The 25,726-nt window shown below is 53.1% G+C and overlaps 2 protein-coding genes and 1 long non-coding RNA gene across 7 annotated transcripts; 2 read left to right on the top strand and 1 right to left on the bottom strand.

Annotated features, from left to right (window-relative positions):
- Nucleotides 1-2,900: 2,900 nt before the first annotated feature.
- Nucleotides 2,901-10,687, top strand: S1PR5 (sphingosine-1-phosphate receptor 5). Of its 4 annotated transcripts, none has more exons than XM_061422141.1 (3): nucleotides 2,901-5,083; nucleotides 6,039-6,146; nucleotides 7,317-10,687. In XM_061422141.1, the coding sequence occupies exon 3, from the start codon at nucleotides 7,335-7,337 to the stop codon at nucleotides 8,532-8,534; it is 1,200 nt and encodes a 399-aa protein (XP_061278125.1). In that variant the 5' UTR covers nucleotides 2,901-5,083; nucleotides 6,039-6,146; nucleotides 7,317-7,334; the 3' UTR covers nucleotides 8,535-10,687. The 4 variants fall into 4 exon arrangements, with proteins under 4 accessions (XP_061278125.1, XP_061278126.1, XP_061278124.1 ...); XM_061422140.1 differs by lacking the exon at nucleotides 2,901-5,083 and adding an exon at nucleotides 5,149-5,538; XM_061422142.1 differs by lacking the exon at nucleotides 6,039-6,146.
- Nucleotides 10,688-12,255: 1,568 nt separating this feature from the next.
- Nucleotides 12,256-13,657, bottom strand: LOC133250665 (uncharacterized). Its single transcript, XR_009737374.1, has 2 exons — nucleotides 13,353-13,657; nucleotides 12,256-12,996 (listed from the first exon to the last, which is right to left on the bottom strand). It is a non-coding gene; the product is annotated as an uncharacterized LOC133250665 (long non-coding RNA).
- On the top strand, nucleotides 13,062-21,970 carry KEAP1 (kelch like ECH associated protein 1). Of its 2 annotated transcripts, none has more exons than XM_061422133.1 (6): nucleotides 13,062-13,342; nucleotides 15,426-16,111; nucleotides 18,228-18,913; nucleotides 20,463-20,668; nucleotides 20,901-21,077; nucleotides 21,209-21,970. In XM_061422133.1, exons 2-6 carry the CDS (start codon nucleotides 15,473-15,475, stop codon nucleotides 21,373-21,375), a joined length of 1,875 nt encoding a protein of 624 aa, XP_061278117.1. In that variant the 5' UTR covers nucleotides 13,062-13,342; nucleotides 15,426-15,472; the 3' UTR covers nucleotides 21,376-21,970. The 2 variants fall into 2 exon arrangements, with proteins under 2 accessions (XP_061278117.1, XP_061278116.1); XM_061422132.1 differs by lacking the exon at nucleotides 13,062-13,342 and adding an exon at nucleotides 13,669-13,757.
- Nucleotides 21,971-25,726: the final 3,756 nt, after the last annotated feature.

Genomic DNA, 25,726 nt, shown 5'->3' with positions numbered 1-25,726 from the left:
GGGACTTCCCTGGTGGTTCAGTGGCTAAGGCTCCAGGCTCTGAGTGCAGGGGACCTGGGTTGGACCCCTGGTCAGGAAACTAGATCCCACATGTCTCAACTAAGACTTGGCCCAGAAAATAAATAAGAATATAAACATTAAAAAAAAAAATTTGTGCTCCTGACAGCACAGTTAGGCATTTCAAGTTCAAATACCTTCAGAGGCCAGGCTGGCAATAGAAATACCCAAAGCGACCCAGTAGAGTGACCTGAGGACATATATCTACCCATGGATTTCTCAGGCCAATGCTTTTTATGTATTTTTTTTTTAATTTTTATTTTATACTGAAGTATAGCTGATTTGGGCTTCCTGGTGGTTCAGACTGTGAAGGATCTGTCTGCAATGGGGGAGATCTGGGTTCAATCCCTGGGTGAGGAAGATCCCCTGGAGAAGGGAATGGCTACGAACTCCAGTATTCTTGCCTGGAGAATTCTATGGACAGAGGAGCCTGGGGGGCTACAGTCCATGGGGTCGCAAAGAATCACAGACAACTGAGCAACTAACATTTCACTTTCATAGCTGATTTATAATGTTGTGGTAGTTTCAGGCGTATAGCAAAATGATTCAGTTATATCCATTCTTTTTCAGATTCTCTTCCCATACAGGTTATTACAGAATATTTCCTGTGCTATACAGTAGGTCCTTGTTGATTATCTATTTTATCTATAGTAGTGTGTATATATTAATCCCAAACTCCTAATTTATCCCCCCTCCTTTTTTTTGATTAATAATTTTTTTTTATAGCAGTTTTAGTTTCACAGCAAAATTGAGCAGAAAGTACAGAGATTTCCCGTATAAACCCAGAATCTCCCACCCCAAACCTCTCCCTCTATGGACATCCCACACAACAGTAGTGCATTTTGAACCACTGGTGAATCTACATGACCCATGAACACATCATTATCACCCAAAGTGCATAGTGATTTTTTTTTTTTTTTTGGCTGCATCCCACAGCTTGTGGGATCTTACTTACCCGACTAAGGATTGAACCTACGACCTCTGCAATGGAAGCTCTTTGTTCTAACCACTGGACCCGACCAAGGAAGCCCCTCATTATACTTTTCTTAACTGGAATTTTTCTGTCAGGAAGAGTTGTTCCTTCTCCCTCATCTTAAAATAGACTCACTCGTGTATTTAAATCAGTTTGGACTTGTGGTTACTTATTCTTCGGGTTATAATTCAATTCTAATGCTGTCTAGTTTGTTCAAATTGTCCCAGCTTTGGCCAGCAGTTCTTTTCAGGCTGGCTCCTGTCCTTTTGCCTTTTTGATTTCTCCACTTCTGGCTCTAGAAGAGGCTCCAGTGTCCTTGTGGATTTTCTCTGCCCTAATCCTAGAAGCAGTCATTCCTCCAAGGAGCCCTGGTTCCTCCTCCTGGAAAGTGGCATTCAGAAACCAGTTCTGGATGCTGAGTGTACGCATTGCTTCTAGGGTGTCATTGCTTCTGGACACATGGCAGACAGAGCTAGGAAATCTGTATACACTCAAACCTATATTTAAAAATATATAATCCTTTATTAAAAAATATAAACCTTTATTTAAAAAAATTTTTATTGGAGTATAGCTGCATTACAATGTTGTGTTAGTTTCTGCTGTACAGCAAAGTGAATCAGCTCTCTGTATACATATCTACTCCTTTTTGGATTTCCTTCCCATTGAGGTCACCACAGAGCATTAAGTAGAGTTCCCTGTGCTATACAGTCGGTTCTCATTAGTTATCTATTTTATACACAGTATCAGTGGTGTATATATATCAGTCTCAATCTCCCAATTCATCCCACCCACCCTTCCCCTGCCTTGGCATCGGTATGTTTGTTCTCTGCCTCTGTTTCTATTTCCACTTTGCAAATAGGTTCATCTCTAACTATTAAACATCTCATAATGATAACCCCATCTAGCAACACGGTGCTTATTTGCAACTTCCTCTCCAACAGTATGAAAACTGGTTGTCAGTATCTACAATCTATGTACTTATTTGTTCAATGCTAGTACATAGCTATTCCCAAATTAAGCTCTACCCCTGTGAGACACAAATTCACTCACCCGAGTACAGTGTTTCTATTCAGTTCAGACAGACGTTTGAATGGGAAACCTTGGAGCCAAGCAAACAAATCTTATAGTTGTGAGGCAGAGTTGGCCCTCTGACCTACAGTTTGAGACACCACCTCCTCCCCTCCTTGCGGAAACATGACTGCTCTGGTCGTGGGAAAGTTGTCAGTTTGCAGCTCCCTGCAGCCACATACAAGCCTCAGAACTGGTAGATGGGAGATAGAGATGGGGGACTGGGAAGTCTTGCTGCAGCCCTCTGCCTCTTTGGAAGGGTGGAAGTGTGAGGGGGCTGTGGGAGGCATTTTGCTCTTTTAGAGCCAAGGCTACAGCTCAGGGAGAATGGGTACAGATTGGGTGGAGCAGCCCCTGTGGGTGACGGCCCTGGCAGCAGAACTTGCTAGGCAGGTGTGCCAGCCCAGGCATGCATCAGGCGGGCAGGCTGTGGCAGGGGTGCCCTTCCCTGGGAAGAGACCAGGCATGGGTGGGGGGCAAGGCGTGGGGCGGGCTGGGTTGGTGGTGGTACGTGGGGCGGGTGGGGCCTGAGCTGTACCCCTTCTAATTCCTCCTCAGGGATACAGTGGTGCCCAGAAGCACCTGTGCATGCGTGCTGAGTCACTTCAATTGTGTCCGACCCTATGGACTGTAGCCCGCCAGGCTCCTCTGTCCATGGGATTCTCCAGGCAAAGAATACTGGAGTGGGCTGCCATGACTTCCTCCAGGGGATCTTCCTGACCCAGGGATCGAACTCACATCTCTTAAGTCTACCTGCATTGACAGATAGGTTCTTTCCCACTAGTGCCCTAGCCAACATTTATTGAACACTCACCTGTGTCTGGAAGCTCCGTTCCATGCCTTCCTCCTCAAGGGCATCTCTCAGAGTGGAAACTGTCATTATCCATTTTACAAAAGAGGCCACCAAGGCTCCGAGGAGAGTGTCACTTGTCTTGAGTCCTAGATTACAAAGTAACTGAGCCTGGCTCCAGTCTCCAAGCTCTTAATTTTTACTCAATGACTGGGGAGAAGCACAGACAGGGCCCCTGCCTTCCTGGAGCTGGGAGTCCAGGGCAGAGACATATGATGTACCATATGAATCAGTAAATAATGAAGGTCATTTCAGACGGTACCAACTGCAGTGTGAGACTGGGGAGGAGGGCGACACAGACGGGAAGGCCTCTCTGAGGAAGTGACTGCCTGGGAAGAGCTGGGGGCAGGGTGTTCTGGTCACGCTGATCCCCAAGTCCCAAGGTCTTGAAGACTGTGAGGATGTGGTCTGGGGCCGGGGCGGGGTGCGGGGGGGAGACAGTGGGGCTGGAATAGGAAGAATGGAGATAAAAGAGGGAGAGACTGTGCCAGGCCTTGTGGGCCTTGAAGGCCTGGTATTTTTCGAATTTGGACTTTTACCCTGAGCCACATAGGGAGCCATGGGACCATCTGGAGCAGAAGAAGGCTGTGATCTTGTGGGATCTCATGCATGAAGTGGCACAAGTTGGGGGTGCTGGGCCGGGGACCCAGGGCCGGAAGCCCCCCTCCACTGTATATAGGGCCCGTGGGAGGTGAGATTGCCACTTGGGAGGTGAGAAGCAGCCACATTCCCACCCTAGGGTGTGGCTTCCCCTTTACAGAAGGGGGTCATTTATCAAGCACATGGCCCTGACACTTTGGGGAATCTTCAGGGCTCATCCTTGATGGCTTGGTGGGGGAGGGTGGGGGCTCCAGCACTCAAATCTTACCACACCCACCCCACCCAACAGCCATCTCCGCGCCCCCCAACTCTGGCTTCCCTGGCTGCGTTGCCCCAGTGCCTGATCTGTTGGAGCAGGCAAAGAGAAGAGAAGTCACTCAGTTCTGTTGACTCTTTGCGACCCCATGGACTGCAGCCTACCAGGCTCCTCCATCCTTGGGATTTTCCAGGCAAGAGAACTGGAGTGGGTTGCCATTGCCTTCTCCAAGGGATCTTCCCAACCCAGGTCTCCAGCGTTGTAGGCAGACGCTTTACCATCTGACCCACCAGGAAAGGAGCAGGGAAGAGTGGTTCTATTTGGAGCCACTGGGATCCCTAAGAGGTGACAGGAGGATGCAACCTAGCCTGGGTGCCCCAAGGGGTCTCTCTCCCGGGGGGCGTCCCTCTGACCCATCTGATCCATCTGCTGATCATCTCTGGGCCGCCCTTACCCCACCGGAGGCCGAGGCCGGCAGAACCTGAGGCGGCCGGTGCAAAGGGCACAGTCCTAGGGAAGGTCGCAGCAGCCAGGCCCAGCCCCCCCTTCCCGGCTCTGGCCTCTGATCGGAGGGAGCTTCCCAGCCTGGAAGCTCCTGGGAAGTGGGGGTGGCGGGTGCGGGGCCAGCTGGGACTGGCCCAATGGAGGAGCTGAGGCCTGGGAGAGGCGTGGGAGAGACACAGACGGAGAAAGACAAAGAAGCGACTGAGAGAGATACACACACACACAGAGACGGAGAGAAACAGAGACGGAGACACCCCGAGAAATCAGGAGGGAGAAACACACGGAGAAAGTGAGGGAGACAGTCATTCATTCACTCACTAACTCCGCGGCTGCTTATTGGGCACGGGCTTGTGTCCAGGCAATGCCCAGAGCAGACACAAATCTCTGCCCCGGTGGGGCTGACTGTCTGGTGGGGACACAGCCCAGAAACCTGATAACCGAGTAAATCACGTTGTCCAGAGTGATAAAGGGGAGAGATACGGGGTGGGGGAAGCGGGACAACCAGGGGGACTTACGAGCCAGATTCTTCTTATCTGGGGAGGAGAAGATTCCCACCAGCATCTTGACTGCGCCTGCCCTTCCCCCACCCGCCCCAAACTGGGGATGGGAGAGGGGAAAGGGGGTGGGGCCTGAGCCCGAAGCCGACGGCTCTATCTGTTGGGGGGGGAGGGGAATTGAGGCTACGGCTGCTAAAGACCCCTCTTAACCCGGGTTGCCGGGGTTCTTCCGCCGACTGGACGTCCTTGGGGTGCAGCCCAGGACGTTTAATCAGAAGGTAGGTGGTAAAAGGGGAGGGATCAGTGCCCAGAGCACAGAGGGGACCCCTCTATTAGGTGTTGGGGGGACAGGGGGGGAATAAACTCAGGTTGCGGCCGCCCGGGCTGAAGAACCCTCCCCCTGCTCGTGTCTCCGGATCCTCCCACCGCGACGGAGCGTCCCTGGGAGGGCCGCCCGGGCCCGGAGGGGGGAGCCGAGGGCTGGCCAGTGCCAGTCGGCGCCGAGGGCGCGTTCCGTTGCCGCGGCGGGTGGCACAGACTGGCAGACACGCGCTGGCAGCCGCGGGCTGGCAGCCCGTACCCCAAGAGGAGGAGGGGGCGACTGCTGGCGATTGCCAGCGCTCTGCCTTGGGGGCCGCCCTCTCGCCTGCCCCCAGCCCCGCCTGCCGAACAGGGGCCGCTCTCTCCGCTCCCGGCCGCGCGACTGTCGAGCGCGCACTACCTGGGCGCAGCGGTGAGTGTCCACCACCGGGTCCTTTCGCGCGCGGGGCTCGTCCCGGCCCGGGGGTGGGGGTTGCCCTGGCCACCACCCTTGTCCCCTTGGCTTGGATTTCTCGGGCCTTTCCCGAAGGCTCTTGGAAGGGGAAAACCTGAGATTTCGGGACTGGATGCAGGGACCCGGGATGGGGGTGGGAGGCACCCGGAATCCCCCCCGCCTCGTCCTCTCCCAGCCACACCACTGCAAGTTTCGCTACCTCACCCTTGTCTCCAGGCAAAAGGAGGAGAGGTGGGAGGTACACAGGCTGCGAACCACTGCGCAGTGTCCCCAGCGCAGCGAGTGTGACCCTGGGGTGACCCTCATCTGCGTGTGTTTGGTGTCCCCTTCCCCCCAGCATGGCTGAGTCCGTGACTCGCTGTGAGTCTGTATTTGCGCCTGATTCCCTGTGTGCAGCTCAAGCCGTCTGGGAGGCATTTGTTTCTGCCCTGTTCAATTAAATCCGTTCCCCTCCCCAGGCCCTGGTTTTCTCGTCTGTTCAGTGGGACTTCCGTGACTGTGTCTCAGTTTCTGCGTGGATGTGTTTGTGTGGAGCATGAAAATCTTTGTGTCTGCTTCTTTGCGAGGTACTTCGTCTGAGCCTCAGTTTCCTCGTTTGTAAATTGGGGTTAAGGGGAGAGCTGCCCAGGGTATTTTAGCGCGAAGTCACAGTTGGGAGGTATTATACTTTATTGAGGTGTATGTCCCTCTGCAAGAGTCTATGAGAGGTGAATTCCGTCTGCTGCCCTCAGGCTCTAGCCCTGCAAAATGGGTGGAGTTTTCTCTGCCTTCTCACTGAGGTTTTGCAGCGAATGAAGCGGGGAGTTCGCAGGGAAAAAACCTCTATGCAGCGAGGCGCGTAGATTGTGGGGTTCTGGGTCCCAGAGGGTGGGTGGAGGTTGTGAAATTGCGGCCTGTGAGACTAGGCATAAAATCCTGTCTGTGTGGAGGGGAATTTGTATATATCTTTCAGTGTCCCCTTGTCATGTGTGAATGTACTTCCTTTTTTTAAAATTTCTTTTTGTGCTTTCTTTTTTAAAAAACTATTTTTATTTTTGGCTGTGCTGGGTCTTTGTTGTTGCGTGAGCTTTCCTCTGGTTGCACCCAGTGGGGACCACTCTCTAGTTGCCCAGCTAGGACTTCTTGCGTGGGTTCTTTTGTTGCTCTAGGGCGCTCGGTTTTCAGTAGTTGCGGTGCCTGGGCTCAATAGTTGTGGCGCACAGGCTCAGTTGCTCTGCGGCCTGTGGGATCCTCCTGGACCAGGGATTGAACCCTTGTCTCCTGCACTGGGAGGCGGTGGATTCTTATCCACTGGACCACCAGGGAAGACCTGAACGTACTTTCATGGCTCCCTGAGAGGGTGTAACTGCGCATTTTGCCCTAGTTTGTGACTATCTGTGCACATGTCCTTGTCGATGTGTCACTGTATGTGTCCCTTTCTCTGTGTGGCTGTTTCTTTCTGTTTTTGACTAAGATGCCTCTGAGTATCCGTGCCTGTGTATGAATTATTAGTGTCCCTTTCATGTGGGACTCTGTTACTCTGTCCCTTCGTGATATGATTTGTCTCCTTGTGTCGGCCTGTCTCCATGGACACCCCCTCTTCTATCCCAAATTCCCTCTGGACCCCGGCGTGAGTGTAGGGTAGGGAGTAGGGGGTTAGAACCCCCTTCCCAGGTCAGGCACCGCTTATGCCTGCCTTCGCAGGCCGCCGGGGATGGTGACCATCAGGCCTGACATTGCTCCCAACCTCTCCGCAGCCCTGGGGCGGGCGGCCCATGGAGCCGGGGCTGCTGCGGCCTGCGCCGCGGGTGAGCGAGGTCATCCTCCAGCATTACAACTACACCGGCAAGCTCCGCGGTACGCGCTACCAGCCTGGTGCGGGACTGCGTGCAGACGCCGTCGTGTGCCTGGCCGTGTGCGCGCTCATCATGTTGGAGAACTTAGCCGTGCTGGTCGTGCTCGGACGCCACCCGCGCTTCCATGCGCCCATGTTCCTGCTTCTGGGCAGCCTCACGCTGTCCGACCTGCTGGCCGGCGCCGCCTATGCCGCCAACATCCTGCTGTCGGGGCCATTCACGCTGCGCCTGTCGCCCGGGCTCTGGTTCGCCCGTGAGGGCGGCGTCTTCGTGGCGCTCTCCGCGTCTGTGCTGAGCCTTTTGGCCATTGCACTCGAGCGCCTCCTCACCATGGAGCGTCGGGGACCCGCGCCCGCCGCCCGTCGAGGGCGCACGTTGGCGCTGGCGGCCGCCGCCTGGGGCTTGTCGCTGCTCCTCGGACTACTGCCAGCGCTCGGCTGGAACTGTCTGGGCCGTCTGGAGGCCTGCTCCACGGTCCTGCCGCTCTACGCCAAGGCCTACGTGCTCTTCTGCGTGCTCGCCTTTCTCGGCATTCTGGCTGCCATCTGCGCGCTCTACGCGCGGATATACTGCCAGGTTCGCTCCAAGGCGCGGCGCCTACGGGCGCACCCCAGGACTGGCGAGGGCGCCTCGATGCGCGCGCGCCACACGGCGCGCTCCTTGGCGCTGTTGCGCACGCTCAGCGTGGTGCTCCTGGCCTTCGTGGCTTGTTGGGGCCCTCTCTTCCTGCTGCTCTTGCTGGACGTGGCGTGCCCGGCGCGCGCCTGCCCTGTACTCCTGCAGGCGGACCCCTTCCTGGGCCTGGCCATGGCCAACTCGCTCCTGAACCCCATCATCTACACGTTCACCAACCGCGACCTGCGTCACGCGCTCCTGCGCCTCGTCTGCTGCAACCGGGGCCCCTGCTGCCGAGACCCAGGTGCCTCCCGGCGGCCTGGGAGCGCCCCTGGGGCTTCGGGCGACCTGCACCGCTGGCTGCCTCCCGGCCTGGATGGCAGCTCCAGCCGCTCCGAGCGCTCCTCGCCCCAGCGGGACGGGTTAGAGACCAGCGGTTCCACCGCCTGCCCTGGTGCACCCACGGTCGCCGGGACCCTGGTAACCCCGCCAGCTACAGACTGACGCCCTTTGACCGCGATTGCCCTTCCTAAGAGCACTTTTGCAGACTTTTTAAATACAGGAATTTATAGGAAAAAGCAGCCAAAGATGAAGATGGTGGAAGCAGAAAAGACCTAGGAAAATATATTTTATTGACGCTAAACTCCACAGCAATGAAGAAAACAGACAAAAATCCCTGCTTTTGTGGAATTGATGTTCTTGTGTCGGACTCAGAGATGATAAGGGCGTGAAGAAGTGTGGAGATGATTCCGGTGACAATACAGTGATGCGATGGTGGTCAGGTGATATCTTTTGGAAGAGGTGGTGACATGTGCTGTGAGCTGAGGTGATTATTATCCTGGGAACTTTTTTTTTTTTTTTTATCCTGGGAACTTTTATTTTTGGCATGTGGGATCTTAGTTCCCTAATCTGGAATGAACCCACAACCCCTGCAGTGGAAGCAGGGAGTCCTAATTATGGACTGCTAGGGAATTCCTTGTCCTGGGAACTTCTGAAGGAAGCATTTCAGAATTGGGGAACAGCAGGTGCAAAGGTCCTAAGGCTAGAATATGCCCGTGTGTTCTCCCAAAAGCAAAGATCTTAGTGCTATTGGAGCAAGGATGGAGAGGCAGAGAAGAAACAAAGACAGGAAAATAATGGGGCAGGTGGGGCAAAGCCTTATGGACCCAGGGGAGAAACTTCTTTTGCTCTGAGTGAAGTAGTACTCCTGGAAGGTTCTAGGCAGAGGAAGGACTTAATCAGGCTCAGGCATTTACAACTGCCTCTGCTCTCTGTAGAGGGTGAAGCCAGGAGAACTGGGTGATGGTAACTGCCTAGGAGAGTGATGACAAGGACTGGGACGTATGGATTCTCCACAGACTTGGGAGGGATTGGACAGAATTATTGAGGAATTGGGTGTGGGGGAGAAAGGAGTCAAGGACAGGTGTTCATTTTTAGAGGAGAGGCCAAAGACGGAGCACCCTAAAACTTGACTCTAGGAGACTCAGCCTGTTTCTCTGTGAAACAAGATTTTTTTGAAAGTGGTATCAGATCCTTCATAAAAGAATAAAAATATAATTGAATAATAAGAGTAATTAGTTGATTTTACCCTTGGTGGCTCAGATGGTAAAGAATCTGCCTGCAATGTAGAAGACCTGGGTTCGATCCCTGGGTTGGGAAGATCCCCTGGAGGAGGGCATGGCAACCCACTCCAGTATTCTTGCCTGGAGAATCCCCATGGACAGAGGAACCTGGTGGGCTGCAGTCCGTGGGGTTACAAAGAGTCGGACACAACTGATTGACTAAGCACAGAACAGGATAGTTACTCCCATAGTATTCTAGGCCTGGGACATGCCTTTTTCTCACCTTTCCTACAATCTTGTAAGGTAGGTTTTCTCACTCCCATTTGACAGATGAGGAGAATCCAGGAACTGAGTATTTTGTCCTATTTTCTGAGCCAGGATATTAGCCAAGGAGGTTAGGCTCCACATTTTCAAGAGGTCTGTTAAGCCCAGACCGACACTCCTTTGTTCAAGGGTCTGCATTTTTTGCCAGGGCAATATTAGGGCCCCCGGCTGTGCCCATGAAAGGTTCCAGGCATCCTGACCACAGTTCCCAGCTGTCTCGGGCTCCCAGCTGTCCCCAGGCACATTCCTAACCTCAGTGTGGAGAGGCAGGCTGGAGAGGGGCAGGGTGGGTTTGGGGAAAGGGCCTGGGGCTTCGGGTTCAGATTGTGGCACACCATTTGCCGGGACACGCGGTGTGTAGGGGTGCGGGTGAGGGGCACTGACGAGCCAGGGGAACTGAGTTCCCGTGGGCCACGCTCACACCGTCCCTGCATGCTGTAAGCACTGGGAAAACCAACCTATTTCCTGGAACACAAACACTCAAGCCTGGGGTCATATGCCAGTGCGCTTTGAGAACTGATTCTAATTTCCTACCTGGTTCCAGTATCCCCAGGCTCCTGTAATCTTCCAGAGCAACCTGAGCCACCCCACCCCATTGCTCAGTTGTTTGATGATGGTGTGATAGCAGAAGAGTTATTTACTTGTTCACATTTTACAAAATTCAAAAAGCACCAGTTCCCACTCCTGGATATATACACTTGGGAAACTTGCAGAGCCATTCTGTGGGTAAATGAGCTGAAATGTAAATACATCTTCTCTCTTTTTACACAACTTTAGCTTTGCTCTCCACCTTGCTTTGATCGTTTAATAGTATCATCTTGGAAATTGTTGCATGTCTAGATTTTGTACTGTGTTAATTGGACCAGCCTAGGTGCCTTAACAGAGAAGGCAACGGCAACCCACTCCAGTACTCTTGCCTGGAAAATCCCATGGACGGAGGAGCCTGGTAGTCTGCAGTCCATGGGGTCGAGATGAGTTGGACACAACTGAGGGACTTCACTTTCACTTTTCACTTTCATGCATTGGAGAAGGAAATGGCAACTCACTCCAGTGTTCTTGCCTGGAGAATCCCAGGGACGGGGGAGCCTGGTGGGCTGCCATCTATGGGGTCGCACAGAGTCGGACACGACTGAAGCGACTTAGCAGCCACAGCAGCGGGTGCCTTAAACAACCAAAGTTTATTTCTCATAGGGCTGGAAGTCCAAGATCAAGGTGTCAGCATGGTAAGCTTCTGGTGAGAACTCTCTTCCTAGCTTATAGACAGCTGCCTTGTGGCTGTGTCCTCACATGGTGGAGAAAGAGATCTAAGTTCTCTGGTGTTTCTTCTGATAAAGGCACTAATACCATCATGAGGGTCCCACCCTCATGACCTCATCTAAATCTACCTCCCCAAGCCCCCATCTCCAAATAACATCACTTATTTTTATATGTGGGCTCAGTCACTCAGTTGTGTCTGACTCTGGGACCCCATGGACTATAGCCTGCCAGGCTCCTCTGTCCATGGGATTTTCCCAGGAAGAATACTGGAATGGGTTGCCATTTCTTCCTTCAGGAGATTTTCCTGACCCAGGGATCAAACCCTAGTCTCCTGCATTGGGTGGCAGATTCTTTACCACTGTGCCACCTTGGAAGCCCAAATACCATCATCTTGTTATGTTAGGGCTTCAATATATGATGGTGGGGAGGGGGCACAGACCATAACACTTTTTATGTCACTATTTTTTAATTGAATAATTGCTTTACAGAGCTTTTTTTTTCACATTTAAAAATATTGAGGTAAAACATTTACACAGCTAATGGCTTCTTTTTACTGGCTGCATAGTATTTCACAGCATAGATTACACCAGGGCCCTAGGGATGCACACATGTTAAATCCAACACTTGGCATTTAAACACAGTATTGCAATAAACATCTGTGTACATACACCCTCCTAAATGTGTGCAAGGGTACCTTGGATAAATTACTGCACATGTCACTGCTGGGTCTCAGGGCTTGTAGATGTTAATTTTGAGATATACCAGAGGTTTCCTTTGGCATGTGGAGAAGGGTGTGGGTTTACTCACAGCCTCAGCCACTCCCCATACAGTATTTGGCGATTATGCTATGGCATCACCTCTGGAGGCACTCAAACCACAGCTTCACCACCGCCACCGGCAAGGGAGGAGAAGCAAGGAACCCCACCCCAGCCTTCTCCTGCGTGGGATTAATCCCAAACCCAGAGCAGGGAGGCAGAATCTTCCAAATTCACCCCAGGGGCAGGCTGAATCCTTTCTTAGACCAGTATCTGTTCAGTCTAGCGTTTCATACAGACGGACTCTTAAAAGAAAAAAAACCCACATACATTTAAAAGTTAACTTTATATAACAAAGAGCATAAATGGAAAATCAGTATCACTTTCCATGGAAAATAACAATCATTCATATTTATTGAGCGCTAGCATTCTCAATTAGTTCTCCCAATAATCTACCAGCTAGGTGCCTGTATTATTAACATCTATTGCTACGTGGTGTCCAACTCTTTAAGACCCCAGGGACTGTATAGCCCACTAGGCTCCTCTGTCCATGAAATTTCCCCGGCAATGATACTAGAGTGGGTTGCGATTTCCTTCTCCAGGGCATCTCTTCGACCCAAGGATCGATCCTGTGTCCCCTGCATTGCAGAAGGATTCTTTACCGTTGAGCCACCACAGAAGCCCTATTAACATTTTACGAGGAAGGAAATTGAAGCATGGAGCGGTTAAATTATGGGTCCAGCCGCGCAGAGCTAGAGAGTGGCAGAGCCGGAGTTCGAATTCCCAACTGCGAGCTCCTCGCGCCTCCAGATTGGAGATAAAAAGTAAAAACAATGAAAACCCCAGTAGGTAGGTAGACAGCTCTGCCGGGATCCTTCGGCCACCTGAACGTGAGGCCTGCACTGTGCGGAGTTAAAAGAAGAGCAGGTCGTGGGAAGCAGACTCGCGCTGAGACGACGAAACACGGCGGATGGAAGGGACTGCGAAGGGGTGGGGGGACGGGCCTGGTGGGCTTAGCCGTGGCGCCCTTGCCCGCCGCCCTATTCCTCGCCCATCGGCGCCGGGCACCTGAGGGAAGGGCGGGGAATCACGACTCCTTCCCCGCCGCGCCCTCTCCGCCCTCTCCCCGCCTCCTTCTCGGGCGTCCCGAGGCTAACCCCCCACTCGACGGCCGCGACCCCGTAGGCCCCGCCGACCCGGAGCCCAGCCACAACCCCCTCCCCCGCCGCCCCGGACAGTGGAAGCGCTCGCGGGTCTTCAATAGCGAAAGTCAGGCGGGAGCCGCCCCCGAGGCAGGCCACGGCCCCTCGGGCTTCCCGGAAGCTCGGTGCGCGGGTGGCACCAACGTGCCAGGAGCCACCGCCGCGCCCCCTGGCATCCCCACCCCGCGGTGAGAGTATCGGAGGCTACGCAGGTGAACGCACAAGCGGCGGCGGGGAGGGGTATCCGGTGATCCCGGGTGCAGGGAAGCGCTGAGCCTCGAACCCGGGGCTTTGATTCTAGGCGGCTCCGACCACGCGGGCTGGGTGCGCCCAGGGATGGTTGCTTGGCCCCGCCGCGATTACCGGCACCGCGGACGCCGCTCTGGGGCTGCGCAACTGGGCAACAGCGAGCGTGGGCGGGGAAGCGGGGGTGGGGGGGGAGCGGCCCGCTGCCGTCTCCGCCGCCCGAGGCCCGGGGCCGCGGGGACTTTTATTCTGACACGGCCGGCTCCCGGCTCTGCTTAGTCATGGTGACCTGCGCGCGTTCCGCGCCTCCCCCCTGCGAGCTGCGATGGAGGCGCCCGGGCCTGGGCGACGGAGGCGGAGCCCGAGCACGGCCATGGCGGGGTGAGTGAAGTGGCCCGCGCCCGGGCTGAGGGCACCGAGGGTCTAGAGTGCTCTGCTACCATGTCCGGGGGCCGGAGCACTGGGCGATGCGGGGCCCGGTCGCCTCGGGGTTTCCCGCGGCTCTGCGGAGGGCCAGGAGGGCGCGGCTCGAGTCCGGACCTTTTGTTGGACGGCGCGACCGGCGGGTGATTCCTGGAGCGAGAGGCCCAGGAAGCGTCGCTCGGACGGAAGCCCGGGGATCCCGGGGCGTTTGTGGCGGGGGGGACCTTGGTCTGCGCCCCGGGGCTTACGATGGAAAGGCCGCGGCGGGGTCACTTCCTCCCTTCTCTAGGCCTTGGCTGCGCCGGCGGGACATGCGCAGTGCCCCCCGCCCCCCCTCCACTTACCGCTTCTTGGCGGGGGGGTGGGGGAGAAGTGTCCGGTGCCCAGGGGGCACCGTTGACCGTTTGGCTAAAGACCAAGAGGCAGGCCCGGGCCTCGGCTGGGGAGAGGCGGCCAAGCAGTGTCCAGGGCACGGTGGAAGAGGAGGGTGCTCTGGCAGGCACAGTGGAGTGGGCAGTCAGCCAGCCGCAGCTTACTGACCCCTGCATAGTGCCAGGCTCCAGGCGGACTGCAGGGGAGGCACAGGAGAGGGTGGGCAGGACCCTGACCTACACAGGGCTACCTGCCCTCTGAATCCTGGGGCTCAGGGCCAGAGAGACCCTTCATCCATCAGCAAGCAAGCAAAGGAGCTAATTTCCATTCCTGACAAGTGGTGTGATGGAAATAAAACAGAGAGGAGGTGACTCTGAGTGGAGCCCAGGGAACAATAAGAAGAACCTCTTGTAGATCCCCTGCCTTCTCTTTGCCTGACTTTTTCAAACCCAGCTCACGCCCTGACCCTCCAGACTCCACAGGGTTCACAGACACCCTCCCTTCACTAGTCTTTCCCTCTCATCACACTCTTCCCTGATTCTCCAGGTCAGCTCTCATTCTGCCTCTGAGTCTTTGCACTCACTGTTCCCTCTGCCTGGAAAGCTAACAACCACCCACCCACCCCCCTACCTGCCCCCTTCATAAGTTCATCCTTCTAGTCCCAGCTCCAAGACAGGCCTGGACTACCTGATTTTAAATAAACACCTGCACGGCACACTGTCACAATGCTGTTGTCATTTTCTTCATGACCCCAAATCTTGCTTATTTCACTTATAGTCCTTTTTTCCCCGGTGTTGGCTCCAGGGGGGCTCATTGCATGTCTGTCTGGCTCCTTGCTGTGTCTCTGGTGCCTAGAACAGTGCCTGGACATGCCCGAGAAATGTTGATGGGGTGAATGAAGGAATGAGTTGGACATGCTGTGAGAAGGGGTGGGCCCCGGAGAGCTGGAACAGAATGGGCAAAGGGAACAGGTGGACGGGAGCTGACTATGAAGGGCTTTGCAGGCCATTGAAGAGTTTGGTTTTATTCTTCATGCCACAGAGAATGATGGGATTCTGAGCAGGGGAGGGGCACCATGTGACCTACCATTTAAGGTGGGCCCTTGGACTGGTGGGGCCATGGGTCAGTTAGGGAGCGCAAATGAACACTGCTTTCCCCGGGCTTGGAAGGAAAACTGGTCTCGGAGTCACTTTATCTTAGAAAAGAAGGCCTGGCCCCCAGCCCCGTGCCCAGCCCTGTGCTCTCCCCCTCCAGGCCCCTGAGTGCCAGTGGTGGTGTTGTCCCTTGTCACCTGGAACCCCATGCAGCCGGAACCCAGGCCTAGCGGGGCCGGGGCCCATACCCAATTCCTGCCCCTGAGATCACAGCGCCCTGAGGGGGCAGGGGACACGGCGATGTACGCCTCCACCGAGTGCAAGGCCGAGGTGACGCCCTCCCAGCATGGCAACCGCACCTTCAGCTACACCCTGGAGGACCACACGAAGCAGGCCTTTGGCATCATGAACGAACTGCGGCTCAGCCAGCAGCTATGCGACGTGACACTGCAGGTCAAGTACCAGGACGCACCTGCCGCCCAGTTCATGGCCCACAAGGTGGTGCTGGCCTCGTCCAGCCCCGTCTTCAAGGCCATGTTCACCAACGGTCTGCGGGAGCAGGGCATGGAGGTGGTGTCCATTGAGGGCATCCACCCAAAGGTCATGGAGCGGCTCATTGAGTTTGCCTACACCGCGTCCATTTCCATGGGGGAGAAGTGTGTGCTCCATGTCATGAACGGTGCTGTCATGTACCAGATCGACAGCGTGGTCCGCGCCTGCAGCGACTTCCTGGTGCAGCAGCTGGATCCCAGCAACGCCATTGGCATCGCCAACTTTGCCGAGCAGATTGGCTGTACGGAGCTGCACCAGCGTGCCCGGGAATACATCTACATGCACTTTGGGGAGGTGAGTGAGGGGTGGGGACATGGCACCAAGGCTTCAGAGCAGCCTTGGGAGGACCGGGAAACAGACAGGTGGGTCATCACCGTCTCCCCTTGAGAGGTGAAGGGTCAAGGCAAGGAGATGAAGAAAAATAGGGTTGAGCTCCCAGTCTACATATCTGTGACAAATCTGGGAAACAGCTGAAGAAACTGAGACCTTCATGGGTCTTTGGGCTCCCTTGGGTCAAAGGTGGGGACAGAGGGCAGTGACTATGACAGCAGTTCCACCATAGGCTGCCCTGAGCAGGGCCTGACGTTCCAGGCAGTCAGTAAATATTTATTGAACACCTGTGACATGCTGTCAACTGCCAGTGTTTTCTTTAGTCCACAGAGTATTGTGCTCACACTAATCTTTGTTTCATTTTCATTTTTAAGTGGAGGAAGTTGTGAGTAGAGAAAATGAGTGCTTGTTGAATACTTGGTGTGGGCCAGCCTCTGTTCTAAGTGATTTCCAGCCTTTAAATCTCTGAGTCTTCCCAGCTATCCTAGGAGGTATGCTTTGGAATGCCTTCCTGGAATTTTTTTTTGCCACACCACATAGCTTGCAGGATCTTAGTTCCCCGACCAGGGATTGAACCCTGGCCCTGGCAGTGAAAGCGCTGAGTCCCAACCACTGGACCACCAAGGAACTCCCCCTTCCTGGAAATTTTTAAAATCATCCTCCTGTGGCTGGGGCCAGCTAGGTGGACACTAGTCTTGGTCTCCATGCCTCTCATTCTCTACCATCTTGGGGGTTGACCAAATGCCCCAAGAAGCTCTGACGTTAGTCTTAGAACTTACGGCTTCCAGGATGGTGGCCCAAGAGCAGGGTTGTCCCACTGACCTGCACAACACTGGTGTCAGGGGGTTGCCTCGGCTTGGAGTAACAGGAAGCTTGGATCCCCCTGATGTGGGGTGACTGAAATTATTTATATAGACCAGTGCCGGACAAGAAATATTTACCTTAGCAATAACCCTGCTATGAATTAGCAACTAATATAATCCCCCCCTTTTTGGAGAAGGCAGTGGCACCCCACTCCAGTACTCTTGCCTGGAAAATCCCATGGACGGAGGAGCCTGGTAGGCTGTAGTCCATGGGGTCGCTGGAAGTCGGACACGACTGAGCGACTTCACTTTCACTTTTTACTTTCATGCATTGGAGAAGGAAATGGCAACCCACTCCAGTGCTCTTGCCTGGAGAATCCCAGGAATGGGGGAGCCTGGTGGGCTGCCGTCTATGGGGTCACACAGAGTCAGACACGACTGAAGTGACTTAGCATAGCATAGCGTAATCCCCCTTTTATGGAGGAAGAAAACCAAGGCACGGAGTGTTTTAGGTTTTTGCCCAAGGTGGTACAATTAGAAGGTAGTGGGCCAACACTGCAACTCAGGCTGCTTTCTTCAAGCCTGAATTTTTTTTTCTTTCTAACATATTCTGTTGCTATTTGCTTTGAAGTCAGTCTGCTCTTTTGAAAAAATAATTTCATTAAAAAAAGAAAAGGGTAACATTCTTACACTTAAGATACAAAATGATACAAAATCTAAGAGGTGACGTTTCTTTTTCCCATTTATGTACTTACCTGCTATATGCCTGGCGTGTAGTGTTAACTCATTGAATTCTCACACACTGAGCGTTTAATACTATTCAAATGCCTGTTTCTTTTCTTCCTTAAATTTTTATTTATTTATGGCTGTGCTGGGGCTTCGTCGCTGTTCCCAGGCTTTCCTTAGTTGCAGTGAGCAGGGCCTCTCCTCTGACTGCGCTGTGCAGGCTCCTCAGTGCAGTGGCTTCTGTTGTTGTGGAGCACTGGCTCTAGAGCAAGAGCTCAAGATTATGGCACATGGGCTTAGTTGCCCCAAGGCATGTGGTATCTTCCCAGTCTAGGGATCAAACCTGTGTCCCCTGCATTGGCAGGTAGATTCTTAATCACTGGACCACCAGGAAGTCCCTCGAATGCCTATTTCACACCTGAGGAAGCTGAGATTAGCAGAGGCAGATTGAGTGTCTTGTCCAAGGTCCTAGCAGGGGCTTGGTGAGGGGCTGGGAGGTGGGAGTGGAGAGAGACCTGTAAGTCAGCCCATGACACTGTCGCCCTCTGCAGGTGGCCAAGCAAGAGGAGTTCTTCAACCTGTCCCACTGCCAGCTGGCGACCCTCATCAGCCGGGATGACCTGAACGTGCGTTGCGAGTCCGAGGTCTTCCACGCCTGCATCAACTGGGTCAAGTATGACTGCGAGCAGCGGCGCTTCTACGTGCAGGCGCTGCTGCGGGCTGTGCGCTGCCACTCGCTCACGCCCCACTTCCTGCAGATGCAGCTGCAAAAGTGTGAGATCCTGCAGTCGGACTCCCGCTGCAAGGACTACCTGGTGAAGATCTTCCAGGAGCTCACCCTGCACAAGCCCACGCAGGTGATGCCCTGCCGGGCGCCCAAGGTGGGCCGCCTTATCTACACGGCCGGTGGCTACTTCCGCCAGTCGCTCAGCTACCTGGAGGCCTACAACCCGAGCGATGGCACCTGGCTCCGGCTGGCGGACCTGCAGGTGCCCCGGAGCGGCCTGGCGGGCTGTGTGGTGGGTGGGCTGCTGTACGCCGTGGGCGGCCGCAACAACTCGCCTGATGGTAACACCGACTCCAGCGCCCTGGACTGCTACAACCCCATGACCAACCAGTGGTCGCCCTGCGCCTCCATGAGCGTACCCCGCAACCGAATTGGGGTGGGCGTCATCGACGGGCATATCTATGCCGTTGGCGGCTCCCATGGCTGTATCCACCACAATAGTGTGGAGAGGTGAGTGGTGCAGGAGGCGTGGGATCTGGGGCTTCTGCTGCTAACACGTCCCCCACCATTGGGATCTGAGGGTTCCTCCTGTCTTTCTTTTAAGATATTTATTTATTGTTGTCTGTGCTGGGTCTTCGTTGCTGCATGCAGGCTTTCTCCAGTTGCTGCGAGCCAGGGCTACTTTTCGTTGTGGTGCACAGGCTTCTTATTGCAGTGGCTTCTCTCGTGGAGCACAAGCTCTAAGCCCACCAGCTTCGGTAGTTGCAGCACGCGGGCTCAGCAGTTGTGGCATAGGCTTAGTTGCTCCATGGCACATGAATCTTCCTGATTGAAGACACAGGGCTCGAACCCATGTCCCCTGCCTTGGTAGGTGGATTCTTATCCACTGCACCTCCATGGACGTCTTCCCTCAATTGTTGAGTGCTTTTCTCTGTGCCTTGCCTTCAGGGAGTGGAAGCCTCAAGGTGAAGCTAAACTCCTGGGGGATGTATGGTCATGACCCTGGATGATGTGTCTTGGCCTGGGAACTGTTTACAGAGCCATCACATACCCATACAACGACTATTAGCAGATTTGGAAAAAGTTCCATCAGTTTGAAACTGTCGGAATGTTAATATGCTAATTTATCTGCTATCTATCCACAAATGGTTGTAAGAAACACACAAATGAGGTCTGTTAACGTGGAAGGTGCCCCCTTAGACGTGGTGCCCTGTGCAGTACACAGTCTGTGTACAGTACAGCTGTGCATGGTGACCCTGTGTTTGCGTGCGTGCGTGCTCACTCAGTATGTCTGACTCTGTGACCCCATGGACTATATAGCCCACCAGGCTCCTCTGTCCATGGGATTTCCTGGGCAAGAATACTGGAGTGGGTTGCCATTTCCTCCTCCAGGGGATCTTCCTGGGCAAGAATACTGGAGTGGGTTGCCATTTCCTCCTCCAGAGGATCTTCCTGAGCCAGGAACTGAACTGGTGTCTCCTATGTCTCCTGCATTCACACAACACTTAGCTTAGGCAGTGGTCTGATGGAGCCATTTGAGTCCAGCAGAGGTGCAGGCGACCTTGAGCAGATGGGGACCATGACCCTCAGTTTCCTTGTCTAGAAAACGGACCTACTGATAACTTGCATTGTAGGGAATCCTTGTGAGAATTGAAGAGTTCAAGTAAGGGGCTTCCCAGGTGTTGCAGTGGTAAAGAATCCACCTGCCAATGCAGGAGACATGGGTTCTATCCCTAGTCTAGGAAGATCCCACATACCTCAGAGCAACTATAAGCCAGTGCGTCATAACTATTCAGCCAGTGCTGTAGGAGCCCTGGAGCAGAAACTACTGAAGCCCACCTGCTCTAGAGCCCATGCTCCACAACTAGAGAAGCCGCTGCAGTGAGAAGCCTGCGCACCGCAACTAGAGAAAAGCCTGTGCAGCCAGGAAGGCCCAGCATAGCCAAATAAAATTATTTTTTTAATTAAAAAGAAAAAAAAAACACAGTGGAATGTCAGTGGGGGTCAGTGTCTCAGGCCGGCTGGGGCTGCTGTTGTCATTGCTACTCTGTTGTGGCAGGTATGAGCCGGAGGGGGACGAGTGGCACTTGGTGGCCCCGATGCTGACACGAAGGATCGGGGTGGGAGTGGCTGTCCTCAACCGTCTGCTCTACGCGGTCGGGGGCTTCGACGGGACAAACCGCCTCAACTCAGCCGAGTGTTACTACCCAGAGAGAAACGAGTGGCGGATGATCACACCCATGAACACCATCCGAAGCGGAGCAGGTGGGAGGGGGCTGCGGGGAGGGGAGCAAGGAGGAGCACCCTCCCCCCCCTGGGAGTGATGCTTATAGAGCTCATGCTCCTTGCTCTTGGCTTTGTCTCTACAGGGCCCCTCAGGAGAGGGGAGGAAGGAAGACGGGTGACGGGAGAGGGGAGGGTGTCCCCCCAAGAAGGTGATGGCTGGGTCCCCCAAGGCCAGGCCCTGGAGTCACCCTCTCTGTGTCGTCCGGTTTAGGAGTCTGCGTCCTGCACAACTGTATCTATGCCGCGGGGGGCTACGATGGTCAGGACCAGCTCAACAGCGTAGAGCGCTACGACGTGGAGACAGAAACGTGGACGTTCGTAGCCCCCATGAAGCATCGGCGAAGCGCCCTGGGAATTACCGTTCACCAGGGAAGGATCTACGTTCTTGGTGAGGCCTGGGCGGAGAAGCCCACCTAGCCCCTTTCAGTAGGAGGGTTTCACATGCTTCCTTCCTTCCTACCCCCCCAACCCCCACCCCCTTGGAGTAGTGACCGACCATCCCTCCTGCCCTCCCTGCAGGGGGCTACGACGGTCACACATTCTTGGACAGCGTGGAGTGTTATGACCCAGACACGGACACCTGGAGCGAGGTGACCCGAATGACCTCTGGCCGGAGTGGGGTGGGCGTGGCTGTCACCATGGAACCCTGCCGGAAGCAGATTGACCAGCAGAACTGTACCTGTTGAGCCGCTTCTGTTTCCTGAGCGGGGGGAAAAAAAGGTCGGATCCAGAGTATTGTCGTTTCTGTACAAAAAAAAAAAAAAAAAAAACAGGGACAAATGAAGAGGCTCCACAGCGCAATTCGTGGCCTCCAGAATGGGAGGCTGGGACACCACGGTGTTCCAATCACGACGTGAAAGAAAAGAAGGCTAGAGTGGGAACTCGTGAGCCTGCCAGAGCAGTCCCAGGAATGTCCAACGAGAGCCTGCCCAGGAGGTGGGCACAGGAAGGATGGGCTCCCCAGAGAGAGGCCCCTCACACCTGCTACCCCAAGACTAGGCCTGGCTCCCCCACAGGCAGCCGCCACCTTCCTGTGGGATGAAAGCAGGTGCCGGGGACAGGCTGGTTTTCATCCCCTGCGTCTTTGTGCTTATTTCCTAAAGGCCTGGGAAGAAGCCCACTGAGGCCTTGGGGGAGGAGGCCCCTCCAGAGGTGTGGACCCCAGGAATGGGCCTGTACATAGAAACCACTGGATTTTGCTGCCCGGACAGTCATTTTGTTGATAAATAGCCCTGTAACTTTCAGATGAAAATAAAGAACAAACTAACTAGCGTCTTCCAACTGGGCTCTCAGCCAGAGATCTCAAACCTGTGGGGACAGAATGGACGCTTCTCCTGACATGCACTCAAGTCTTTTGATTTAAGGCTTGGGTTTGAAACCAGTTTGTTATCTCGGCCCCGCTGAATTTTGATATGTAGGGCATCTTTCTCCCCATGAGCAAGCCACACAGGGCTCAGCTTTGTCTATCACTTTCAACTGCTTTGGAGATAATGACCCAACTCCTTGACACCTCTCCTAGGGCTCCCCAATATTAATTGCACACATGTGCAGTTTATATTTTCACAGTATATATTATATTATTATATTTTCACAGTTTATATTAAGGCAAAAGATCCCCAATATAGGCTTCTCGGATGGCTCTGTGGTAAAGAAGCTGCCTGCCATGCAGGAGACTTGGGTTCTATCCCTGGGTCGGGAGGATCCCCTGGAGAAGGAAATGGCAACCCACTGCAGTATTCTTGCCTGGAAAATTCCATGGACAGAGAAGCCTGGCTGGCTACAGTCCGTGGAGTCGCAATTGAGTGTCCAAACAATAACAATAACTATCCCCAACATGCCTTCCAATTCAGTGAAAGTCCATCAGGTCATATTTATGCACTCCAGTAACACCGACCAAGGCTTTTGTTTTATTTAGGTGCCTGGGTATTCAAAAGACAAAGGGGTTCTTAGGAGTTTTCTTAGGCAAAGGGCTCAATAGCTTGGCTCCTTCTGAACAGCCTGTGTGACGGGATTATGTGGCCTGGATCTTTTCTTCTGCCTGTCAACTCTATTCGTGCTGGGGGAGTGGAGAAAAGAATGGTCTCAACTGTTGGGGATTTCACAGATTCTTCCAAACAGCTTAGCGAGGGAACATTTGATTCTTTCCCTGCCAGCAAAAACACCCTACCTCCCATCTCTGTGGCTTCACTCAGGCCACCCAAAGGCAGTCTTAGTTGCTGTCTCTAGTTGCCCACTTCTCTGGTCCTTGTCCTAAGATTTTTATGGAACAAGAAAATAAATCTGGGAATTCCCTGGCAGTCCAGTGGTTAAGGACTCAGGGCTTTCACTGCTGGGGCCCAGCCTCCATCCCAGGTCCAGGAACTAAGAGTCTGCAAGCCATGTGGTGAGGCCAAAAAAAAAAGAAATGTTGGTTGCATTGAGTGGATGGGGAAAACTAGAAATTGGAAACATATCTAGATAGTCTTAGCATTTGCAATGTATTTCTACACGTTATTTGATCCTCAATGGTGCTATGAGCTAAGAAGGGCAAGCCTGAGTTGTTTTTTGAAAACCTTTATGCATTTCGCCATGTCGGATCTTGGTTGTGGAAAATCTTTGATCTTTGTTGAGGCATGTGGGATGTTTTAGTTGTGCATGTGAACTCTTAATTGTGGCATGTGGGATTTAGATCCCTGACCAGGGATCCAACCTGGGGTCCCCCGCATTAGGAGCATGGAGTCTTAGACACTGGACCACCAGGGAAGTCCTCGAACTCTACAGATGAGAAGAAGAGGTTCAGAGAAGTGACCTGCCCAAGTGGTGGGGTGCAGACTTGACCTGTGTGGTACCCCAAAGCAGTCCCTCTCAGCCACAACTTGCTGCACCTGTGTTTGTCCAAGGGGATGTTACAGAAGTCCCATGGCAGCCCTTCCCTGGAGGTCCAGTGGTTAAGACTCACTCTGCACTTCCACTGCAGGGGACACAGGGTCAAGGTTCAATCTCTAGTCGGGGAACTAATATCCCACATGCTATGCAACTCGGCCAAGATAAGTAAGCAAATAATCGCACACGTGTGCTTAGTCATGGCTGACTCTGCGACCTTATGGTGGCATATGTAGCCCACCAGGCTCTCTTGTCCATGGGATTTTGCAGACAAGAATACTAGAGTGGGTTGCCATTTTCTTCTCCAGGGTATCTTCCTGACCCAGGGATTGAACCCATGTCTTCTGTGTCTCCTGTATTGCAGGCAGATTCTTTACCACTTGAGCCATCAGGGAAGCCCAAGTAAATAAATAAGTAGATATGTAAGTAGGTCCTGTGGGATCAGTGTGCATAGCCAGAAACAACAATCTAATCTAGAATAGGGATTTACATGTAATGTGGTTGCCAGAAGCCCCACAACCTACCCCAGAGTGCTGTTTCCTTTCAAAGGCATTAGAGCCGTAGTCTTGATGTCAAGTCAACCTGATTCAGTAAGGCAGTTTGGGTGCAGTTTAGAAGTCAGGTAAACAGTTTCCTATCTGAAAAAAAAACAGTACCTGGACGCCTACTTGGCACTAGACCCTATGTGAGCTGCTAGACCAACAAAGGTGAGTATTTTTTAAAAATCTAATTGGAGAATAATTGCTTTACACTATTGTGTTGGTGTCTGCCACACAACAACATGAATCAGGCAGCCATAAGTACACAAGTCCCCTCCTTCTTGAACCTCTCCCCCACCCCACTTTAGGTTGTCACAGAGTACCGCTTTGAGCTCCCTGAATTATACAGCAACTTTTCCCATTAGCTTTACCTGTTTTATATATGGTAGTGTGTATGTTTTAATGCTATTCTCTCAATTCATCCCACCCTCTCCTTCCCCTGCTGGCCAAAGTCTCTTCTCTACGTCTGCATCTCTATTCCTGCTCTGCAAATGGTTTCATCAGTACCATGTTTCTAGATGCCATATATATGTGTTAATATATGACGGTTGTTTTTCTGACGTAGCTTCACTTTGTATAACGTGCTTTAGGTTCATCCACCTCACTAGAACTGACTCAAATGTGTTCCTTTTCATGGCTGAGTAATATTCTATTGTGTATGTGTACCAAACTTTTTTATCCATTGATCTGTTGATGAACACGTAGATTGCTTCCATGTCCTGGCTACTGTAAACAGTGCTGCAGTGAACACTGGGACACGTGTCTTTTTCACTTACGGTTTTCTCAAGGTATATGCCCAGCAGTGAGATTGTTGGGTCATACGGTAGTTTTATTCCTAGTTTTTAAAGGAATCTCCACACTGTTCTCCATAGTGGCTCTATCAATTTACATTCCCACCAACAGTGCAAGAGGGTTCCCTTTTCTCCACGCTCTCTCCAGCATTCATTATTTGTAGGTTTTTTGGTGATGGCCATTCTGATCAGTGTGAGGTGATACTTCTGAAGGTGAGTATTTATGTTCACTTTCTATCTCTGCAAAAAACAACTTGATTTTATGCCTTACTCTGCCAGGCATTGGCATTGGTACTGACGGTGAACAAGCCCCAAAAGACCCCTGCCATCATGGAAATTACAGCCTAGTGGGCGAGTAGGGTGACCAACATATCCTAGTTTGCCTGGGACTTTTCCAGTTTGAATGCTGAAAGGCTGGCATCCTGGGAACCATTTAGTCCCAGTAAACCAGGTTCATTGGTTACTCTCCAGGTAAACCAGATGCTGAAGCAATATTAACAACTGTGTTGAGTGACAGAATGATTAAATTTGCACTTGATAGCTCTGGAAGCTAAGTTGGAAATGGCCGGGGATAGAGGTACACTGGGAAAGGTTAAACAGCTGGCACAGTAGCCAGGTGACAGGCTGGTGTTGTGGATCAGGCAGGTGGCTACGGGAGAAGAGTAGAGTCTACAGGTGAATAGACTGCTTAGATAGGATGGCTGAATAATCAGGGATGCTCCTGGGTGGTTTTGAAGCTTAAGAAGCCAAGTGGAGGGGTTCTTGGAGGAATCTGCTGTTACAGAAGGAAGTGATGATGGTTCGGAGTGTGTTAGGTTTGTGGCCTCAAGATACGATTATTTTTG

This window comes from Bos javanicus, chromosome 7 (genome assembly GCF_032452875.1).
Source record: "Bos javanicus breed banteng chromosome 7, ARS-OSU_banteng_1.0, whole genome shotgun sequence".
NCBI lineage: Eukaryota > Metazoa > Chordata > Mammalia > Artiodactyla > Bovidae > Bos > Bos javanicus.
This window is presented reverse-complemented; position numbering and strand designations above follow the sequence as displayed.